At 33.1% G+C, this 22624-nt stretch overlaps 2 protein-coding genes across 2 annotated transcripts in view; one reads left to right on the top strand and one right to left on the bottom strand.

Annotated features, from left to right (window-relative positions):
* LOC147076245 (RNA polymerase-associated protein CTR9 homolog) overlaps positions 1-22624 on the bottom strand; it is a 578712-nt gene that overhangs the window by 20847 nt on the left and 535241 nt on the right. The gene's annotated exons all lie outside the window — the stretch shown is intronic.
* LOC147076271 (uncharacterized) lies at positions 11116-22049 on the top strand. Its single transcript, XM_085941226.1, has 3 exons — positions 11116-11295; positions 14649-14801; positions 19861-22049. Exons 1-3 carry the CDS (start codon positions 11149-11151, stop codon positions 21370-21372), a joined length of 1812 nt encoding a protein of 603 aa, XP_085797352.1. The 5' UTR covers positions 11116-11148; the 3' UTR covers positions 21373-22049.

Genomic DNA, 22624 nt, shown 5'->3' with positions numbered 1-22624 from the left:
GCGACTAACCGGTAGGTACGCTCTGTACCTGGGGCGAGTCTTTCGCCAAAGTTGCTTTCGGAATATTCTTCTTGTGATATCGTGTGTAAGGCGGGGCTGGTTAACTTTTGTCAGGGATATTTTAATATTAAAGTTAAATTCCTGATATGGCATTAGAGACCTTTTTATGGAGAAGGGTTTTATTTGGTAATACTGTTTACACGTAAAAGTGCTGACTATGTCTCTAATCTTATTCTTCGAAGGTAAGCGAGACGCGTTATTGGCATTGTATGGTGCTAATTGACTGCTTGTAAAATAATGTAAACGTCAAAATGCATTGCATGATGAAGTTTTTTTTTTCGGCAGGTTTGTCACTATTATTCTAGTTCGTACAAATTCCATTTGTCACGTGAAAATTCAGAAGCATCTGAACTTTTTTGATCCGTGCATGCAATTTTGCAACTTGGATGATAATATGTGTTTATCCGTGTATTTTTTATGGTAAATTAATAACTACAGCAGTGCACGTAGCAGTAAATCCATGCATGTGTAAACGGGGTAGAATGATTCTAGTGAACATTCTACTCTCTCAATAATAAGAATCTAGCATTATAAAATGTAGAATATTTCAGTAGGATGAGAATTTGTTTCGTGGCATACTAAATAAAATAAGCCTAATACTTTAGACGCGGAAGACGCACCCGGCGCGTAATGACCAGTAAGCCGATCGATGTAATTAACGTGCATTTTAAAGGTGCTAATTAAAAAATCATTATCTACTCAGCAGCGAATGAGTTAATTGTATTTAACGCTTTACATAAATAATCACATTGATAACAATTAAATGGCTTTTCTCCCATAGTGAGCCATTAAAATTAATTTAATCTTACTATTTGTCGTATATACATATTCTTACTGATTATAGTGAAATGTCTTTTCATCCGAATGAATCATTTTGTGAGATTTCATGTTACTCAAAAGTAATAGATGAGTTTAAAAACATTTAAACGGCCTTTCAACATAGCGAATCATTCAGTGTATATAAAAGCTGAAGTAAGCTGAAAGAGCTGACTGGGGGCACCATCCATTCTGCCCTGAGAGAAGCGGAAGATCGAGAAGGATGGAAAGTCTTGGTCGCTTAAAGGATGGCGAAATTTAAATGTGGTCACGATCCTCAGCCATGAGTGCACGACCAAGAAGAAGAAAAAGTTGAATACGTATAATCTCAATTACTACAGGTATATGGCTCTTTACCAGAATGAGTCATTGTATGTACTTTCATCTTGGTAGACGTCGTGCATGAGTAATCACACTGAACACATTTAAATGGTTTTTCACCAGAATGAGTCATTTTGTGTATTTTCATCCTACTAGATTGGATACATGAGTAATCACATTGATTGCATTTAAATGGTTTCACACCAGAATGTGTCAATTCGTGTACTTTCATCTTATTAGATGTTATAGCCGAATAATCGCAACGGGTACATTTAAATGGTTTTTCACCAGAATGTGTCATTCTGTGTATTTTCATGTTACTAGACCTTACAGATGCGTAATTACACTGATCACATTTAAACGGTCTTTCACCAGAATGAGTCATTTCGTGTTCTTTTAAGCTAGTGAAAGTTAAACATGAGTAATTGCAATTAACACATGCAAATGGCATTACACCGGAATGAATCATTTTGTGTATTTTTAACTTATGAGCTGTAATGCATGTGTATTTGCATTGATCACATTTAAATGGCTTTTCAACAGAGTGAGTCATTTTGTGTTTTTTCATCCGGCTAGATGCTATACATGAGTAATCACATTGATCACAATGAAATGGCTTTTCACCAGAATGAGTCATTTTGTGTACTTTCATATCACTAGATGTTATACACGAGTAATTACATTGATCACATTTAAGTGGCCTTTCATCCAAATGAGTCATTTTGTGTTTCTTAATGTTACTAGATGATATACATGAGTAATCACAAAAATCACAAATAAATGGCTTTATACGTGAGTGCCTCATTTTGTGTACCTTTAGCTCACTAGCTCTTAGAGATGCGTAATTACATTGGTTACATTTAAATGGTCTTTCACCAGAATGCGTCATATTGTGTAATTTCAAGGTAGAGATTGTTGAACACGAGTAATGGCACTTATCACATGCAAATGGTTTTTCACCAGAATGAGTCATTTTGTGTATTTTCATTTTACTAGATGATATGCACGAGTAACCACATTGGAAACATTTAAATGGATTTTCACCAGAATGGGTCATTTTATGTTTTTTCATGTTGCCAGACCTTATAGATGCGTAACTACACTGATCACATTTAAAAGGCCTTTCACTAGAGTGAGTCATTTTGTGATCTTTTAAGCTAGACAACGTTGAATACGAGTATTTGTATTTGTCACATGTGAATGGCTTTTCACCAGAATGAGTCATTTTGTGTACTTTCATCTTATAAGACGTTGTGCACGAGTAATCACATTGTACACATTTGAATGGTTTTTCATTAGAATGATTCATTCTGTGTAGTTTCATGGAAGCAAAACGTATGCTAAAGTAATTACATTCATTACATTTATATTGTTTTACATCCGTCTTATCTTTGGTGTGAATCGCTTTGTGAAGCTTTAATAAATATAACGAAGCAAAAAAATCATAACACAAACCGCATACAAAATTCTTGTTATAAATCGATCTTCTCTCAATCTTTATGACAGTTTCTAATAAATCTGGATTTTTAACAGTAGATTGTGTTTGATTACAGTTAGCAGCGGGACTTACGGCACCTAAAGTAGAAATCTTTTCATATACCTCGAGTTCCTTTTTAATGTCTTGCTCGTCAAACAGTATTTTATCGTCTGGTTCTTGTAGATCTGACATTTTGCTTGACATTCCGAGACTAGCCGTATATGTCAAGGCAGATGCTCGTGGAGTCAACTGAAAAAATAGAGTACTTACCTATTACGATAAAGAAAAATGACAGAATAATAATTCGAAAATTAAACAATTTTAAAACATGTAAAAATGTTAATGTGGGATAATTCTGAGGAATACATCAGAGCTAGGCTATTGATAATCCCTAGCACGCAACATCCATCCACCCTTTACCCAATTACATTGAGCAACTTTACGAGCTGTTTGTTGGCGAATTTAAAAGCGGGCGATTCAGCTACTGCGATTGTGATGATGACATACAAAACTTTTCATTCGCTGAGAAGCCAACAAGCTAGCGAATATTTTGACAGAACGTAGTTCGTTTTTTACCGGGAGGTCGCTACTACGCTCCACTGCGCAGATGCAGTAGGCCCACACGCCAGCGTGTAGAGTGTTAAGTTGACCGGCTTTCAACTTTTCTCGGTATATTGTTTACAATCTGCTTGTTAGCTTGTTCAATGATGACACTGGGCGACTTTGCAGGCAGATTGTAAATTCGCCAACAAGCAGCTCGTAAAGTTGCTCAATGTAATTGGGTAAAGGGTGGATGGATGTTGCTGCCAATTTATATCATCTATGTCTAATGGTGCTTACTGCGATTTCAATGAAAACAAATATGTTTGACTGACAAAGTTTAGTGTGCACATTTTATGTCGGATCTTAACGGCCTAAATACCTTGTCTTAAATCTTATCCGTTGTGATGATTTTCATTCATGTTGCTTATGCGTCAATTACATTGAGCTTCTTTACGAGCTGTTTGTTGGCGAATTTAAAAGCGGGCGATTCAGCTACTACGATTTGATGATTACACACAAAATTTTCCATTCTCTGAGAAGCCACAAGCCAGCGACTATTTTGACAGAACGTAGTTCGTTTTTTTGCGAAGACGCAGTAGGCCCACACGCCGGCGTGTAGCATGTAAAGTTGACCGGCTCTCAACTTTTCTCGGTAGAGTGTTTACAACCTGCTTGTTAGCTTGTTCGATGATTACACTGGGCGACTTTACAGGCAGATTATAAATTCGCCAACAAATAGCTCGTAAAGAAGCTCAATGTAATTGACGCTTAAACGGGAGGAGCTTGTTAGTTCACAGTTTTAACACGTAGCCAAGAAGATGTTGTTCGAGTATAAGTACCTATATTAAGTCTATCGTTGTGTTATTAATTTTCAGAAAAAAAATGTCATATCCAGTAAACTGTGCAAGCTTATTGAACTGTACCTACCACTGGATATCACTACGACATTACATTTTATATAAATGTATTTTTCTACAATAAATTATCTGTAACGCATGAGAGAAAATATATTATGTAAAAGTAAACGAGAGAGCGAGGCAGGGAGAAGACGTCTTAAATAGGGTAAGGTGAAAGAAACAAAATACGTCAACTCAAATTCTAAATGTGAAATATAAGCCTACATGAAAATAAAGGAGTCGTTTATTTTAATCGGCTCATGAAAGAAAACAATTAATAATATGATACTTTCATAATATTTTGACAAATGAAGTTCTACAAGAATGTTTACACGTCATGGCACCGTCACCTGGTATTTTTACCACAATTTTTTAGCTCGTATTCTTGTTTGTCCGGTACAGATTTTTTCTTGTGTGTCCAGTATAAATTTTTTCTTGTTTGTCCAAGATTTTTATTAGACGATTGAAGATTTTTAACTAACTTCCCGACTAACTAGACATTTGAAACTTTTAGAATATATCAGAACACGACGACAATGCATTCTTTTAATACTTTTGGCCGACTTTAAGCAGATTTGAATTTATTTTCAGTTAATTCTGTTTTGTATGTATCGGAAAAAAATCGTTAAAAGTAATATTTTTTTCTACTCACTATTATTGGTTGCTAAGGGGGTCCTAACAACTAAATTATTAATATATACACGCACGCGTTACTATGGAAATCAATATGAAATGTCAAAATGCATATCAGTATATGCATATCAGTAATGCATTTCAGTATTCTATAATATTCATTTAGTATTTTTATCAAGTACAAAAAAAGGATTTATTAATACATAGAATTGTCAAGTTTATATGATTCAACCGAAAATTTAAAATATAAAAAGTCCTAGTAATTATTTTCTATTAATTTGCGAATGATTCATCCATCTGCGCATGTATTCCATACAAAAGGCTGCTATCGGCGAACATCGAGGGTACATTATCATATTTATGTATTGAGGTATTATAATAATTATAACCTACAATAAGTAAACCGTCTCAACTGTCAAAAGTGTCTATCTCGTTTTAAAAGTTAATACAGCGAAGAGAGGTGCTGTTAACACATACCACTTTTTGAAATTACAGATGGTTAACATGTTGTAACGATTAATCGCCTCAATAAATACATATTATGATAAACTACCCTAGATAGCCGCCGATAGCAGCCTTATATATATTATATATATTAATAGGGGCGCTGATTCATCAACAGACTTTCCGAAAGGTAATTAACTGCAGAAAAACATGGTAGGTACTGTTACACCCATGATTATTGGGCCTCTCCCGATAGTCTAAATTACGTAATTATTAGGTATAACCATGTCACCTGACCTCCTAGTCAACAATGCGCGTACGTACGTCCAAAATTCCTTGATTAATTAATTGTCAAAATATTCAACATGTACTTAGCACGTAAGAATTGTATCTAATTATAATAATAGTATGTTAGAGAAGGATGTGATTTGCCGAATAAAAGAGACGAAAGCCAAAGGAATTGAATAATAAGAATAATAAGGAGTATGTAAGGAAAGGATGGCAACACTGCTTGATAATATAAAAAAGTCTATGGTCGCCATTTAAAGAGTGAACATCGGCCCTCACGACTCAGGAGTAAAAAAATACAAATCGAGTATGGAAGTGAAAAGCCATAGATTAAAAGTTGTGAACGATATCTAATATATAAAAAATAATATTTGTTTGTGTGTTTGTTTGTTTGTTCGTTTTGAATGAACTGCCATACCGTTCATCCGATTGCGATAAACCTTTGTCAACTTATTGCTTGCACTTTCGCAAAGAGTATAGGCTATACTAATATATAAAAAATGAATGTCTGTCTGTCTGTATGTCTGTCTGTCTGTGAGTCTGTCCCGTATGCGTTCCTATACCATTCATCCGATTGCGATGAAATTTTGGTAAGTGATTGTATGCACACCCATGAAGGTTTTTAAATTAGAAAAATCATCATCTTCTTCTTCTTCTTCATTCTATTTTCTTTTATTCGTATGTTTCCTATACCATTCATCCGATTGCGATGAAATTTTGGTAAGTGGTTGTATGCACACCCATAAAGGTTTCTGAATTAGAAAAATTATCATCTTCTTCTTCTTCTTCTTCATTCTATTTTCTTTTATTCGTATGGTTCCTATACCATTCATCCGATTGCGATGAAATTTTGGTAAGTGGTTGTATGCACACCCATGAAGGTTTCTGAATTAGAAAAATCATTATCTTCTTCTTCTTCTTCATTCTATCTTCTTTTATTCGTATTGTTCCTATACCATTCATTCGATTGCGATGAAACTTTCATCAGCTGTTGTGGTAACACCCGTAAAAGTTTCTGAATTAGTTCAACCATCTTCTTCTTTTTCTTCATTCTATCTTCTTTTATTCGTATGGTTCCTATATCATTCATCCGATTGCTATGAAACCTTCATAAGTTGTTGTGGTAACACCCGTAAAGGTTTCTGAATTAGTACAACCATCTTCTTCTTCTTCTTCATTATATCTTCTTTTATTCGTATGGTTCCTATATCATTCATCCGATTGCGATGAAACTTTCGTCAGTGGTTTTGCCAACATCCGCGAAGGTTTCTGAATTTGTACAACCATCTTCTTCTTCATTCTATATTCTTCTATGTGTATGAGTTCCTATTCCATTCATCCGATTGCAATAAAACTTTCGTCAGTAATTGTGCCAATACCCGCGAAGGTTTCTGAATTAGTACAACCATCTTCTTCTTATATTCTATCTTCTTCTATTCGTATGCGTTCCTATACCATTCATCCGATTGCAATGAAATTTTGATCAAGTATAGTGCTCACGCCCGCCAAGGTTTCTGAATTGAGACAACCATTTCTTCTTCTTTTTCATCTATTCTATCTTCTTCTATTCGTATGCGTTCTTATACTATTCATCTGATTGCGATGAAATTTTTGTAAGTTGTTGTGCGCACACCTGCGAAGGTTTCTAAATTAGTATTATATAAAATACAAAGTTTGTTTAATCCGATTTTGGTTTATTACTGCATATTAATAACATTAATAACGTTTGCATATTTTGGATTCGATTTTAACCTTTTTTATTAATTTTTCAATTATTTTCATATTGATATATTGTATTACACAGATATTTTAATATTAAAAAAATAGTTACCTCATATTATTTTTTAAATATCTAAGATAAATATAACCACCAAGCGACCCTGTGCGAAGCCGGGTACTTCAGCTAGTAATTAATAATAACGAAACTAAAATTAGGAGCATTAAGGGCGGACATGTTCAGCGTAGGTCAAAATGGAGCTTTTATTCTATTTTCAACGCATGATACTGGACATTCCTTAAACGTTGTAGATAATCTATTTATATAATTTTGAAGCCTTATTATCCTTTATATTTATTTTAAACATTTGATGACTGCATAAAGTAATTTTATTACATAAAATAGTATTCTTTTAAACCTCTCGCTCTAATGTTTTAAAATATAGTCATATTTCAGTACATAAATGTGCAGTGGTGTTAAGATTTTTTACATTTATTAATTATTAAACGCATTTATAAAACCATCAGTATAATGTATGTCGACATTATTATAGTGAAATATTTACGATAAAAAATTATATTGATAATCTCTGTGATCCCAGATTTGACAAGAATTAGGCATTTTAATTATACAAAAAATGGGCAAGATTAACAAATTATTTGAAGATAATTCTAAAGATACTGATTATAAGGTCTTTGACTATTCAAATGTGATTAACATCTTACGAATAGAGATTGCTTTATTATAATTATTGACCTAACAATAAGGTAGTGTTTTTTTGAAATATGCCATTTCTTTTGGCATTCCCCAGTGGTTAAGCTACACCATACGGCCGTAGCCATAATTTGACAAACTAAAACTGAAGTAGTGAGTAAGATCATGCTAACGCGCGTGTTTGAACATGTACCGTTTAAAAAAAAAGTTTTTTTTTCGGTTAGGTACATATTCAAACACGCGTTCAAACCCCCTTTAACATTTGGAAGTGTAATTAACATGAGTAACCTATGAATATAAATCGACCAAAATAAAACGAGTTTTATTTAATCCTACCATGAAACAGATTTCAATTGAGTTTAATTTTTGTGAATCCCGGGTCCTACCAACATCCCGAGCTAGCCACAGGACCCGAGATATCTCAGTACCTATTGTTAGACAATAAGATGTTAATGACACACAATTATTGGTTTGTAAAGCTTTCAATCGAGTCTTCATACAATATGCCAATGCATAATAACACTTAAAAATATTACTAACAGTGTAGCAATTAGCAAGACAATAATTAAAAAAATGGGAATTTCTTTGAGGACTGAGGAACATTTTATTTTCAATCACCATAATGTAAATGTAATCATTAATTTTTAACTATATTTGCAAACGTTAAAAGACTATTCATGATCAATTGGAGAAAAAAACAAAGTAGAAATCAATCAACACACTTTGATAAACTAACCTCAAAATCGCGACTATCATTGTCAGTGTTCTCTTGTTTTATATATGTAACGGGGCCTGGTTTGTTTATATGCTCTACCGGTACATTAAAACATTTCTGGTATTCTTTGCCTGGTTTGCGTTTCATATCCATTATGTCTTTTTAATATTTTATTTGAAAAAATGTAGCTATTGGCAACCATCTTTCAGTCGGCAATGAGCTATTGCAAGCTGTCACTTGTTCACGTCATAGACAAAAAAACATTCTAGTAGGTATTGCCAGCGTTGCAGCAATTCTTTAATTTGAATTATTATTGTTTGCAAATGGTACAAGGTACCAATCTTCTTCTTAGGTACTTTTGACCGTGTCCGATACTAATATCGTCACTGTTCTGGCAGAAGACACTAATTCGAAAAAATGACATACTTAGTTAGTTATACCAACATGTTCCTTATTTCAAACTTTACCGTCTGGAAACCTTCTTAATAAATAAACAGTCTTTATTTTAAAGTCATCCTTTTTACGATTAAGTACTTAATAAACTCACATGATAGACCATTTCAAACATTTTAACAACTTCAAAGTCAAATTACTCAAAACTAGTATTCTCCAGTTAGTCTGTTCTGCCAGAACAGAGACGATATTATGATCATAATCAGTGACGTCCCGTGGGGTTAGGCAGATTGAGTTTCGCTTGGGGGCCGTAGTTGCCCAAAGGGCGGCAAATCGAAGAGAATGATTTGGTATAATACCTATATAGAAATTGCTACCTAAACTTAGTAGGTAACGGAAATATCTTTCTATTAAAAAATTCTGCTCACTGGTTGGAAACAAAATGTATTTATTAGGTACTATAAAAGTTTTAACAAGACTTTTTTATCGGGTTTGCACTGTCTAGTTTACTTCCGTTGTCCTTAGATGTCACATTCTTGGTGAACAGCAATAACACGTGCATACCTAATTTAAAATATATCCAAATATGTTTGCCAGTCACACGCGAGTTTTGAAAGTTGTCAGGTGTATTTTTATATGGTACCTATCTGAAACCGTAGACTTGGAATATTGTCTATTGAAGCAGACATGGCATTTAAATTAGATTTAGTGGTATTATATTATTATCTTGTTAGTAATGTATCCATACAATACATTTATTAGATATTATATAAGTCACGAAAGGATGATAAAAAGTATGACACTGCCTAGGGGCGTGATTTTGTCTAGGGACGTCACTGATCATAATATATGGGCCTCCAGATACAAGTGAAGGTTTGTATTAATAGATTATTGTTTTGGCATGAAATTGGTGTTAGCCACTTGCTCAGCTTATTAGGTCTTTCTATGACTTCAAATATTTTGTAAGTATAATAATTCAGATCTAGGATTAGAACCTGGGACCCACGACATTATAAGCCGACGCGTAAGCTGCTCGACCATTGTGGAACTATATACTAGGTACTGACATGCCCATGAACTTCCCGTCATAAATGGGAAGTCGGAAATAAAGTTGTGCGGCTTTTGACCTCATAAAGCGTCAATGACATTGAGCTATTTTACGAGCTGCTTGTTGGCGAATTTACAACCTGCCTGTAAAGTCAGCCAGTGTCATCATCGAACAAGCTAACAAACAGATTGTAAACAATATATCGAAAAAAGTTGAAAGCCGGTCAACTTTACACGCCACACTCCGGCGTGTGAACGAATGAAAAAACGAACTACGTTCTGTCAAAATAGTCGCAAGCTTGTTAGCTCCTCAGCGAATGGAAATTTTGTGTGTCATCATCAGAATCGTAGTAGCTGAATCGCCCGCTTTTAAATTCGCCAACTAACAGCTCGTAAAGTACCTAGTTCAATGTAATTGACGCATAAGTAAATTAGCGGAGCAGAAAAAAACCTATGATCGTATCACTTGGTTGTCTTCCAGGAAATTGTTGTTTTTATTTCAGGATGAGCCCATGTTTTGTGTTCTTGTGGCTGGGAACATGAAACAGGAATGAAACGGGAAAGAAATAGGTAGTTTGATAGATGAAGAATATTAGGCTTTGGCCATTTAAACTGTATAAAATTGTAATACGAAAAATATGTTTGTGACGTTGTGACGGCCGTGTCATAGCCTTAAGCCGTATCCACATTGGCAACAAGTTGCTGTCAACCTCATTAAATTTCGATTAAAATAATTTTTGGTCAAACAAATTTTGATATTTATCGTGAAATTTAATGAGGTGTAAGCAACTTGCCAGTATGGACACGGCATTACGTTTCAGACAAAAACAAATTTTCGGCAACATAATATTATATAAGTACATACCTATCTAATGATACATAACTAGGTAGGTATTCAGCGAACAGCATTAATAACATTAATAACAAAATTAATAACATTCAATGCAATCAATTGCTCTATGGCTTCTTTTGTTACGACAATATTATATTAGTCTATGGTTACGACCTGTATCTATTGGTTACGACTGTCATTCCATATTGACGTGTCGATCTGAAGTGACATATTTTTGTTTAAATACGTAAAATGGATATAAAACGTGATCCGGATGAGTGCATGTCTGCCGCAGAAGAACAGCACTGGTTCGATGTACCACTATTGCACCCAATCAGCTCGAACCCCGGCCTTTCTATAAAAAAAGAGATATTTGAAGATGATTGTAGCACTTTTGAGGTTAGTTTTCGATATATCTTTACTTAGGCCCTCCTCCCACGGAGCAACTGAAATCCAACAGAACTATAACTAAAATTCCAAACAGTATCGACTTAATGTATTTCAATGGCGGCTCGCTGACGGTGAGACTGGAATCTCTGTTTCAAAACGGTCTCAAGTTTCCAGTCACCGTAAAACAGTGGTACCAATGTCAGTAAATTCGGTGAAAACTCATATTTTCTTACCAAAATTAGTAGCACTGCGCAACAAACGTCATGCTATAAAAACCATAACAACACAAGACGTCAAAAGTACAAGATAAGCAAAATTGAAATAACCTAATTGTATTTGAGTACCTAAACGCAGCAGCGTGCGTGTTGTCAGTTTTTGCACAAAACAGCTGATGGTCCAGTTTGGCAGTTTGAGGTTATGTGATTATTATTTCAAGTGGGCTTCAGTAGCGCTGTGTGCGAAGCATCACATTGGTCAGTTTATGAGTTCCATCACCAACCAGTTCCGTTAGATTACAGTTGCGCCGTAGGAGGAGGGCCTTATAGTGAATTTCGGTTTATTTATAGCTTAAGGGGGATGCTTATACTATCAGAGGCGAAAAGAGGCACCTAACGGAAAAATACGAAGCTTGCAATTTGAGATTTTTTTTTGATAATTTACAATTTCAACTGTAGTAATTAATAAATATGCATCTAAAAACACTAAAAAGATTTTTTATTTTTTTTTTAATTTAAAGATAAACTGGCAATTGTAAAAAAATGTGAATTCGTTGCAGGGTCAAATCTTATTATTACATTATATTTTATGACCATATTTATTATTAAAATTTAGTTTATTAAGTTTTAGATTTTATGTGGTGTAGATTTTTGACTAATTCATCGTTTTAATATTTTTTATATATATTTTAAAAAACATCGATTTTTAAAAAAAATTAAATGTGTATTACTTGAAATCCTTTTTATTTATATCAAATTTTATTTTAGGCATGGTCACAATATTGAAGCTCGAGTTGATATAAATAAAAAGGATTTCAAGTTATACACATTTATATTTTTATAAAAATCGATGTTTTTTAAAATATATATAAAAAATATTAAAACGATGAATTAGTCAAAAATCTACACCACATAAAATCTACAACTTAATAAACTAAATTTTAATGATAATTATGACCATAAAATATAATGCAATAATAAGATTTGACCCTGCAACGAATTCACATTTTATTACAAGTGTAGGTTTATCTTTAAGTTTAAAAAAAATAAAAAATCTTTTTAATGTTTTCGGATACATATTTATTAAATAATACAGTTGAAATTGTAAATTATCAAAAAAAAATCTCAAATTGCAAGCTTCGTATATTTCCGCTAGGTTCTCTGCTGGCATGCGTCTCCCCATTAAACGATTGGATTTGACTACTCATTTAGACGTATCGCGTGATGTATAATAAATTACGATGATATTACGACTCAAGAGACTAGATTTGGAACAAATTCTTACAAATTCCATTGATTATCAGATTATAGTGTCGCATATAGCGGCGATATTTTTTGACGCATATGATGAAATCGATTCGACAAAAGATTTTAAATAGGGCTTAAGCCCCGCACTTCACTCGGTCTTAATCGAGCACATCACGACGCCCTAGATTTGGAAGCATCAGCAGTTTTTTACACCTGGGAATGTCCAGGAGAAGATACCCAAGACAACAGTCGCTACAAGCTCAAGTGTGCTTTGACTTAATTCATATTTACCTACTTACTAATAAAAGTGCCCATGGCAGAGAGGAGCGCAGTGAACTATTAAAAACAAAGGATTCAATAATTAAATATTTAGTACAAAAAACAAAGCGGACTAACAAAACTACGTGAAGAGATCTTCATGTCCGCATAGGGATGCCGATTTTTTTTAACATGTATATATTTTACCGCTCGCCGTGATATTAAAATACAATTTTGTGCACCAAATTCAAATGTAACGCAAAATGTTACTGTTATACTCAATTTATTAAAAATTTTCACAATATCGCGACGAGCACGGTGGCCGAGCGGTCTAAGGCTGCAGTTAATGTATAAAAATTGAATTGAAATTGAAACCAACTTCCGACAAATATTTTTATAAATTTTTTTATTACTAATATGTATGTCTTAAATTATTAATTTATATTTTTAACCTTAGTAAGACAATTATACGTTAATAAGTGAATACTAGACCAAACAAATTGACGATATAAAATATTGTTCTGTTTATATAATATCTAAAATTGTGTATGGTTTAAATGGCATAATTTTGGATATTTAATAAATAAATGAATATTTATTGACTATTATTTAATATGACTTGGATTTAGGGTTTAATTTAATTTAAAAAAATAACAAACACTATCTATATCAGTGGTCGGTAACCTCTGGAGAGACTGGGTAAATAATCAATTTTGAAAATTTGGTTAGTGGGTAAATGCTGAGTACATCCGCTACATGGAAGTACATTGAAATATTAATATGTGTCTTCAATCGCTCTCAGACATGTACATGTTCCAATGTACTTCAGTGTAGCGGAGAGTTCATCATCAGGCTACTGATGTTTTATTTGTTTCTATATTTAATACATCTTGAATTATGGAATTGTCAAGTATTAACATACAATTAAAAAAAAATTAAACACCAGGGGCTTCCATTATTGTATTGTTTACTAGTATAAAAACAGTAAGTGCAGAAAAAAAATGCAATACACCTGCGAATCGCCCATGGTGCCTCTTTATAATACCTGTGCCACTTATTTGATTCCTTGTTTAAAACACAAAAAAACCCAATTTGATAAGCATTTCTTTTAAAAAACTACTATTTAATTTAATCGTAATTTGATAAATTGCTCGTAGCTTGATTGGTAAAGTACTTTAGCGTAAATACAGTGGTTACAGGTTCATGTCCCGTTTTAGCTAGTAAGGGTATATCTGAGGTATTCTTACAAAATAGGATATACGTAGATGTTTTAATTTTTAAGATAATATTGTATGTCCATTTAGAACAGTAATTCCCAACCTTCTATAGTTGACGCAGTCCTTGTAAAATATTTGTAACATTTTATAGAATTTATTCCTCAATGGTTGACTCATCATTCGGTCAATATTAGGCAGAAACGAGATTTTGACATAAAACTACGTTTAGTAACTCTCTATGGGGACATGTTAATGTAGACATGTACCAATAAAATCTTGTCCGATTTTAAATGCCTATAATTCTATGGCAACCTTTGAATATAATGAGCGCTTGATCGAGTGACGTGGGACCAGTCCACAGCAGGACCGTGAAATCGTTGTATCATTCTTCACCACTCGTAGATAATATATTGTTTTTTTTCAGAACCCTGAAACAGATCTAGTCAATATAACTTCTGAAATCGATTCTGAACGAGTTGACTTCAAGACCGAGTTTGAGGAAGAAAGAACACTCCCATTTAATTATGAGGACGCTAAACCTGGCTGCTCATATTCAGAATCGTTGCCAAAAAATCAGGTACCTTTGAAGCATTATTTTATTTTTGACCATGTTTATTTCTACTATTGCAACCAAAATGCACAACATAAGAAATTCCAGTTCTTAACAAGTATTCAAATTTATATCTATTGCTGGAGTAGTAGCAATACGGGACATTATTATTCAACCCATTTGAAATCAGTTGAAAACTCTTTCTTTATTTATGTCTGGTTGCGCTTTTTATAATGGACTGTAATTGATTAGAATGATTGTGAAGGTGGGGATGCTGCGGGGTTACGTTTGGATGCCAGGTACTGAACCTATTGCTGTTGAGGCTGTCTCTATAGTCTGGTTGCATTATCACTCGCGCGGTATTTGTTTGTTAGCTTACCCACGGTACACTTTCGATGAATGATATGATAAATTAGGTTGATGAATCACAAGACCCGGTGTCACGGCTTACCAGGTGTTCAGAATTATCGCGAATTATCACTTCGACGACAGTCATACTGTTGGTAAGGGATGACGTAGTACGTTACGAACGAGTAGAAGGATTTATTGCGTGATAAAGTAGCCCAATTTATTTTTCCCTTAACCAACAAAGATACAATCGTAATTACAGTTCGTACAATGTAAATTTTACAATAATAATCATAGAGAGTTGTGTTTGCGATAAAAATTACTAACGTTGAAGCGAGATGCGTGTAGCTAGTTTGAACGATTTTAAGATACGAGTTACTGATGTATTGCCACATTCGTTTTTATAGTACCGCCGTGGGTTCACACCCTGTGGATCATTTCTTAGAAATTTGTCTGTGAAATTTGACTATGACAAAAACGTTATCAATTAAATAATGTATTTCTTGCTACAATGTTGCAGAAATGCATTATTTACTCGTTGATTCTTGCAATACAATGGGTGAAATTTGACGCGTTGACATTCCATTGATTCTTGCGAACGATGGAAAATATAAATGAGTCGGTTCACACAATCGAGTTCACTGACCGTAAAAATTATATTACTGGCAATTATTGGTTTGAGAGACATTTAAGATTAGTTTTATAATGTATATATTTTTAGGCTTTCAACTATGACTTAAAATGCTAATTAACACGGTGTACTTTGTTTGAGGAGTTTTGTTCTGGCCACAATACTATATCAAGTTGACCCGGCCGTGATGTATGAACTTGTGATTACATCTAGGTCTAGCTGTACTAAGTCTAAAACTCGCTCCCTGTTTTGAGTTAACTTTCGCTGCGAGCGATGAAAGCGATCATAATTGGCCAATGACCAATGTTTTTTTTTTGATAAACTAGAGATTTTTATTAAGTATATCGACTGTGGAAAGGCAAAAAAAGTTAATCCACACTAATCGGTTGGACCTAATAGGTTGAGCAAGTGGCTGACATCCATTTCTCGTAAAAAACAAAATCTGTTAAAACAAACCTCCACTACGTGGAGGCCCATATAATCCTATTAGGATCGGACATGGTCTGAAAAAAATCAAATATTACATTAGACACAAAAAACGTTTTGATAATGATTTTGGGCGAAAGTCTAAATATAAAATAGACACAAACTTGAAGTGCATGATGATTAATAATTTGGTGTTTTTTTTCCCTAATCTATAGTTAAATAATGAAGTTATTAAATAAAAACTAATAAAAATGAGGGGTAAGTTATTTTACTTGACAAAAAATTAGCTAGGTATTAACATATTTGGAGATAGACACTGAGATATCCCGAGTTCCGGTCTAGCTCAGATTAATTCGAACTCAGGATTCACAAAAATTAATTAAATAGATTAGGGTTAAATGAAAAGTCTTTGTCTTTTTGTTTTTGGTTATAAGCACGTGGCTTTATATTTTCAGTAATTTTTCTTTGCTACACACTTATATGCTAATAATTAAAACAATAGTTTCTTTGTTTTTTTACGTGGAGTACACAAATTTAACTTCCCGACAGTCTGTCTTTATCGGTTGCCCCTTGGACGCTTACTGACGGTTACAGATTGCGACGGGGTTCACAATCCCAGTTAAGCTCAAAATCTCTATCGGAAGCGCGATGGGGTTCTCTTTATTTTATCACGCGACACACAATAATTTTACAATGGATGGTGTTGCCATTTTAATATTATTGCGTGTTTAGAATTTAGATTTTACTATTAAAAACGATTCTACTGAATTTAAATTGCATTCACCCATCGCGCTGTACAATGTATGTTACATTATTTAACATTAATTTAAAACTTCTAGAATATATTGACGGGTTATCAAGGAGCTTGGTTGTATGTTTTGTTAAGCCGACGATTTTTGAGATTAGGTAACATGTTTCAGCCTTTTCTGAAGTTACAGTGTAGGCACTAGCAATAGGCTAATGTGAGAGTGTATCAACACGTACATTTTACTTGCGATTTATGTTATTTCTATAATATATTAACATAAAAATTTCAATGGAGAAGAATTTTTGACACATCACATAACCTATAAATCACATGGCAGTGTTTTAAGTGAATTAGAAAATATTTTATTACTTTTCTCAGATATTATGAAATAATCAAATCAATTAATCGACAATTATAAGTTGTAACAGGCCGTTTCATAGCGATATAGATAGAATTTACAATAGCTCTTCTCGTGTGTGATATATGTATTTCTTTTTGGGATTATTTGTTGCGTCCATATTAACACCACACTTTTCATGAATCATTTTGCTTCGTTCTGTTGCCATTTTCACTCAATCGTCGCTAGAGGATTTGTTTCCCTAATATCCATTTTTGTCGAAATCGACATTTTAATGCAGTTCAATTTCTTTTATCGAACTCTACCAAAATCATTTATAAAAACAATATAATTTTATCTAGGAACAGAGATATTTTTTTAAACAACCCGTATACGCCATGTTAAGTTACAATTACTCCGTGGTGTTCTCCCGAATGTCCAACTATTCGGAACTGAATATCCAATTTAATTTCGGTCGAAATAGATTTCTGGCTGAGTTTTTATTTCCCGAATATGACTTTAGCCAATCAAACCGCGCTGACGCCGTGCATCTCGCTCCCACATTCACGCTGTCTAGCTCTCAAACAATCACGCCCACTTTCATATTTTTCGGCCGTCCGGGGCCCTGTTTCAATTTTCGTCTCATTGATATTGTTTTTAAAGTTACTATTGTTTTAATAGTGAATTTATCAAATTTGAAGAGATCATTCATAGCTGATACATCACCAGTTCGCCCTGAACTTAGAATAGAGTTATGGAAGTGAGTATTTTAACCTAAATAACTGCATTTTGTTTTGATTAATTACATAAAATCCCAACGGTTATATGAATTCTACAGTGTGACCCGCCAACTACTATGACGTAAAAAATAATAATTATTTGAAATTATTATTAATCAAACACTGTTTGTCCTTATTTTACTTTTAATCTAGGTATTTCTATGAAAATAAAGGCGACGCTATTATTTATTTTTGAATGCGCTGATAGTTAATTTAATTTAATATGTATGTTAGTAACTATTTATTTGGTGAATATTATATACTTAGGATATTATTACCTACCTAATGTTATTAGCTGCCAATGGTAATTAATCTATACATGCTATTATTTTGTGTTGTTATTCCTTACAATAGTAAATATATAATATTTATTTTGTTGTTTAAAATAAGTTTAATTGTTAAATATATAGATATAATAATATACAGATATACATAGATTTTTTTTTTTTTTGGAAAAATTATTAATATAAAATTTTTAGCACCATCATAAAATATTGGAGAAATCTGTGACCTCGGTTAGTAATTGAAGTAGTAGATACCTACTTTTATTTAATTAACAAAAATCGATCGCCGATAGACGCGTGATTTTGAAGAAGCTGATGAGCAGGTATTAAAAGGCCAATAGTTAAAGTTTGTCGTCATAAGTATGTCACCTCGTAGCATAGTAGATAATTCGTAGACTGGGGCGTAAACCCAGGAGATGCAGGGTTGATTCCTGCCGGGTGTCTTACTTTTTCAAAAAGATTTTTTCTATTGGTTATAATATATTTTCTCAGAAGTGATTTTAAAACTTACGTATGTTCAATTATTAGAATGGTACATTTTTAAATTGTGTGAATTATTCGTTCAATAAAAAAATAGTTAATTACATAAAAACTATTTTATTACTTAATCCGAAAAAAACCGAAAAATCTATTGCCGCATGTTATTATTACATAAGAACTTGTGTAATTACGATCATTAAGTATTTAAATAATATAAGTAATTATTGACAATTATCGTGTTAATAAATATAACATTTGAGGCGCCTACTTTTTGACCACTCAGTAATCCGTGGGCCGTGCAGCAACACGCTATGGTCTTAAATCCCGAATGTCCTTGTTTTGTCCCGAATATCCATTATTCTGAAGAGCGCTAAAAAATTCACGAATATCCACAGTGAGTACTTGTAAATAAAACGCATTTTTTGTGCATTTAATGATTCATACCAGTATATTATTCTTGGAATCTATTCTTAGATAATGTTGCAAACATACAGTGTAGAAAGAATGATCGATACATCTACTGATATTTAAATATACGACAATGAAATTTGTTTTTCGTCTCCTGTAAAATTGACATTTGGTCTATTCGGGAAACAAATCCTATAGCGACGCAATGTTTAAACTTTAAATGATTTTTTTGTTACCTGTCAAACGACTGTACGTGGCTTAACTCTTCCTTCTGGTTCATAACTTACCCCCTCGGCCGGCAGAGTTTAGTAAAACTTCCATTATTTTCATACATTTGCAACGTCAGATGCATAACGCCTTTTTCCTCTCCGTAAAAAATTACTTGAAGGACTAATAATGTCATTGATGTGAAATAAATCCTTTTACCTGGACGCAAATTTCAAACGTGCTTCTTTTTTAAAAAATAAAAGCTAAAATTTGATAATAATTTGGCATTTTGCAGCTTACATCCTTTAGACAGAACGTGTATTTAGTTTATGTACCTATTTTTCAAAAAGTGAGAGTTAAATCCTTTTGCTTTTCCGAAGTCGATATAGTATTTTGAGTTAGACGTCTAATTTAATTGTTTATGTTTGTATTGTGTAGTTGATCCCTGCGGGCACGGCCAATGAGGCGAGTCTCACATCGTTTTGGAGGGTGTCAGATGTACAAATGCCTTATGGTGGCATGAAGATAGACAAGGAGGACATTAAAACTGAAACTGGGGAACTTAATGTCTGTGCAACGCATACGGACGACTTGTGTCACACTGGTAAAACAAATAGAATACAATCTAGTGTCACAACTCCCGAATTATTAGTAGCTGTTTTAAAGATTAAAAAAAATATTTTTCATGTAAAAAATTTCGTGTGCTGTATTTGTTTTGTTTTTTTTGCATCATTAGACTTACTAAAGCTTCACAAAGCGTCTCATAAAAAAGCAATGGCAACAAAGCCTCTTAGTGATAGAAATAAATATAAATGTGTACAATGTAATTTTTCATCTTTAGTACCTAGTAGATTAAAGAAACATACAATGATCCATTCTATCGAAAAGCCATTCAAATGTGAAGAATGTAATTATGCATCTTATTATGACAAAGCTTTAAAACTTCACAAACTGAATCATACTGGGGAACAACCGTTTAAATGTGATGAATGTAATTTTTCATCCTTACATTATTTTCAGTTGAAAAGACATAAATTAATCCACACCGGTGAAAAGCCATTTAAATGTGACATATGTGAGTACTCGTGTAGAACATCTAGTTATTTAAAATTACACAAAATGATTCATTCTGCTGAAAAACGATTTAAATGTGAGGAATGTAATTATGTCAGTAATCATACTGGTTCGTTAAAACTGCATAAAATGACGCATACTGATGAAAAACCATTGAAATGTGACGAATGCAATTTCTCATGTATTCGGTCCAGAGTTTTAGAATGTCACAAAATGACCCATACTGGTGAAAAGCCATTTAAATGTGATCAATGTGATTTCTCATGTAAACGGGCTGTTGATCTAAAAATACATAAAATGAAACATACTGGTGAAAACCTTTTGAAGTGTGAAGAATGTAATTATTCTTGTTTTAGACCTGGTAACATGAAAAGACACAAAATGACTCATTCTGTTGAAAAACCATTTACGTGTAATGAATGTTCGTTCTCTTGTGCACTAGCTTTTCACATGAAATTACACAAAATGACTCATTCCGGTGAAAAGCCATTTAAATGTGATCAATGTGATTTTTCATGTATCCGAGCTGCCGGCATTAAAACACATAAAATGACTCATTCTGATGAAAAACCGTTTAAATGTGATAAATGTGTTTATTCATGTATAACCTCTAGTAACATGAATTCACACAAAATGACCCATTCCGGTGAAAAGCCATTTAAATGTGATCAATGTGATTTTTCATGTGCCCGAGCTGCCGGCATTAAAACACATAAAATGACTCATTCTGATGAAAAGCCATTTAAATGTGATAAATGCGATTATTCATGTAAACTTCCTAATGGAATGAAATTACACAAAAAGAATCATTCCAAGAAAAATAATAAGGATAGTTGTTTGGCTAGACTTAGTGATAACATTAATTTTTTAATTTAACTGTTTTAATTTAACAAGTGAAATATAAAATTGTATATTATCAAAACACTTATTTGTTTTAAACAAACATGTGTCCGGATTTATTAATTTATTAGATGTTTTTTTATAACCCAATATAAGAACACTGTTTCGATATGCTGAAGAAATAAAAGTAGCAATTCTTTGGTTTTTTTAATACTGTTATTGTAATATTTAAAACTCGACAGATAAAAGTACCTTTTGCCTTATACAGGACAATTTTCATATAAATCATTACTCCGTGAATCAATATAATAAACATAATGTCCAATCATGTATCAAATTCATCAATCATGCGAGGCCTCGGTAAGTGGCATGACGTTAATTCCGAGTTAGTCATTTTCACTCGTCGGAGAGACCTTTACTCTTGCACTTGAAATAAATCAATTCAATGTATATTATTAATCCTGGCACTAAAATGGTATCAAAAAACCACAAAATTGATGTATTTTGTTCGTCGAAAAATCAAGATAATAAATATCGCATTTCTACTACGCGTACGTTTGCAATGCTGGGTGATTAATTTGAATCGTAACGGACGTGTTTTACAAGTATAATGACTCGCACCAACTCGGGTCACTCTATCGTTAAATAATAAATCTACTGACTAATGTAGATATTGTGTAAATGAATTAATAATTAGTAAATAAATGTAGTTGTTTGTGACACAATATAGTTTTCATTCAACTTCTCCCACCTTACCAAAAGCATAACAAACCAAACATAATAAACGTACCATATGATACTTCAATAATTATATCAAGGTTTATCTGGAAATTCTTCCCTTAAAGGAGACGCTTTGTATATTATATGCATAATGCTAGTGCATAGTAATAACATTTTAGCATGTACCCCACACACTAAAGCGGCCCTTTAATCTTTCACATAGGTTAAGACGTAGTGTTATATTCAGGGAACACAAAATTAATGGGAACTGGCTTACTCTACTGGGTGTAGTATAACTTATGTGACCAGAGAATGTATAGATATATTATATTATGCACTCGAAAAAAAACACATTTGAAAATAATACGACAGCTAACGGGATTTGAACCCGTATATCCACTGGTATCGCGTCAGTATGCTTTACCCAATAAATATCAATTGTATCGGGTGTTTTTAGGTTAATCGTAGATTTACTACTTTCATTTGATAGAAAAAAACGAGAAATGACGTTGGAAGTAAATATGGAGAATCGTATAATAAAAAAAATATAATAAACCTTAAATTTAAT

This window comes from Rhyacophila brunnea, unplaced genomic scaffold (assembly GCF_057557595.1).
Source record: "Rhyacophila brunnea isolate RB1 unplaced genomic scaffold, BYU_Rbru_1.0 scaffold_13, whole genome shotgun sequence".
In the NCBI taxonomy this organism is placed as follows: domain Eukaryota; kingdom Metazoa; phylum Arthropoda; class Insecta; order Trichoptera; family Rhyacophilidae; genus Rhyacophila; species Rhyacophila brunnea.
Note: the sequence above shows the minus strand (reverse complement) of the source record. Positions and strands in the feature narration are given on the sequence as shown.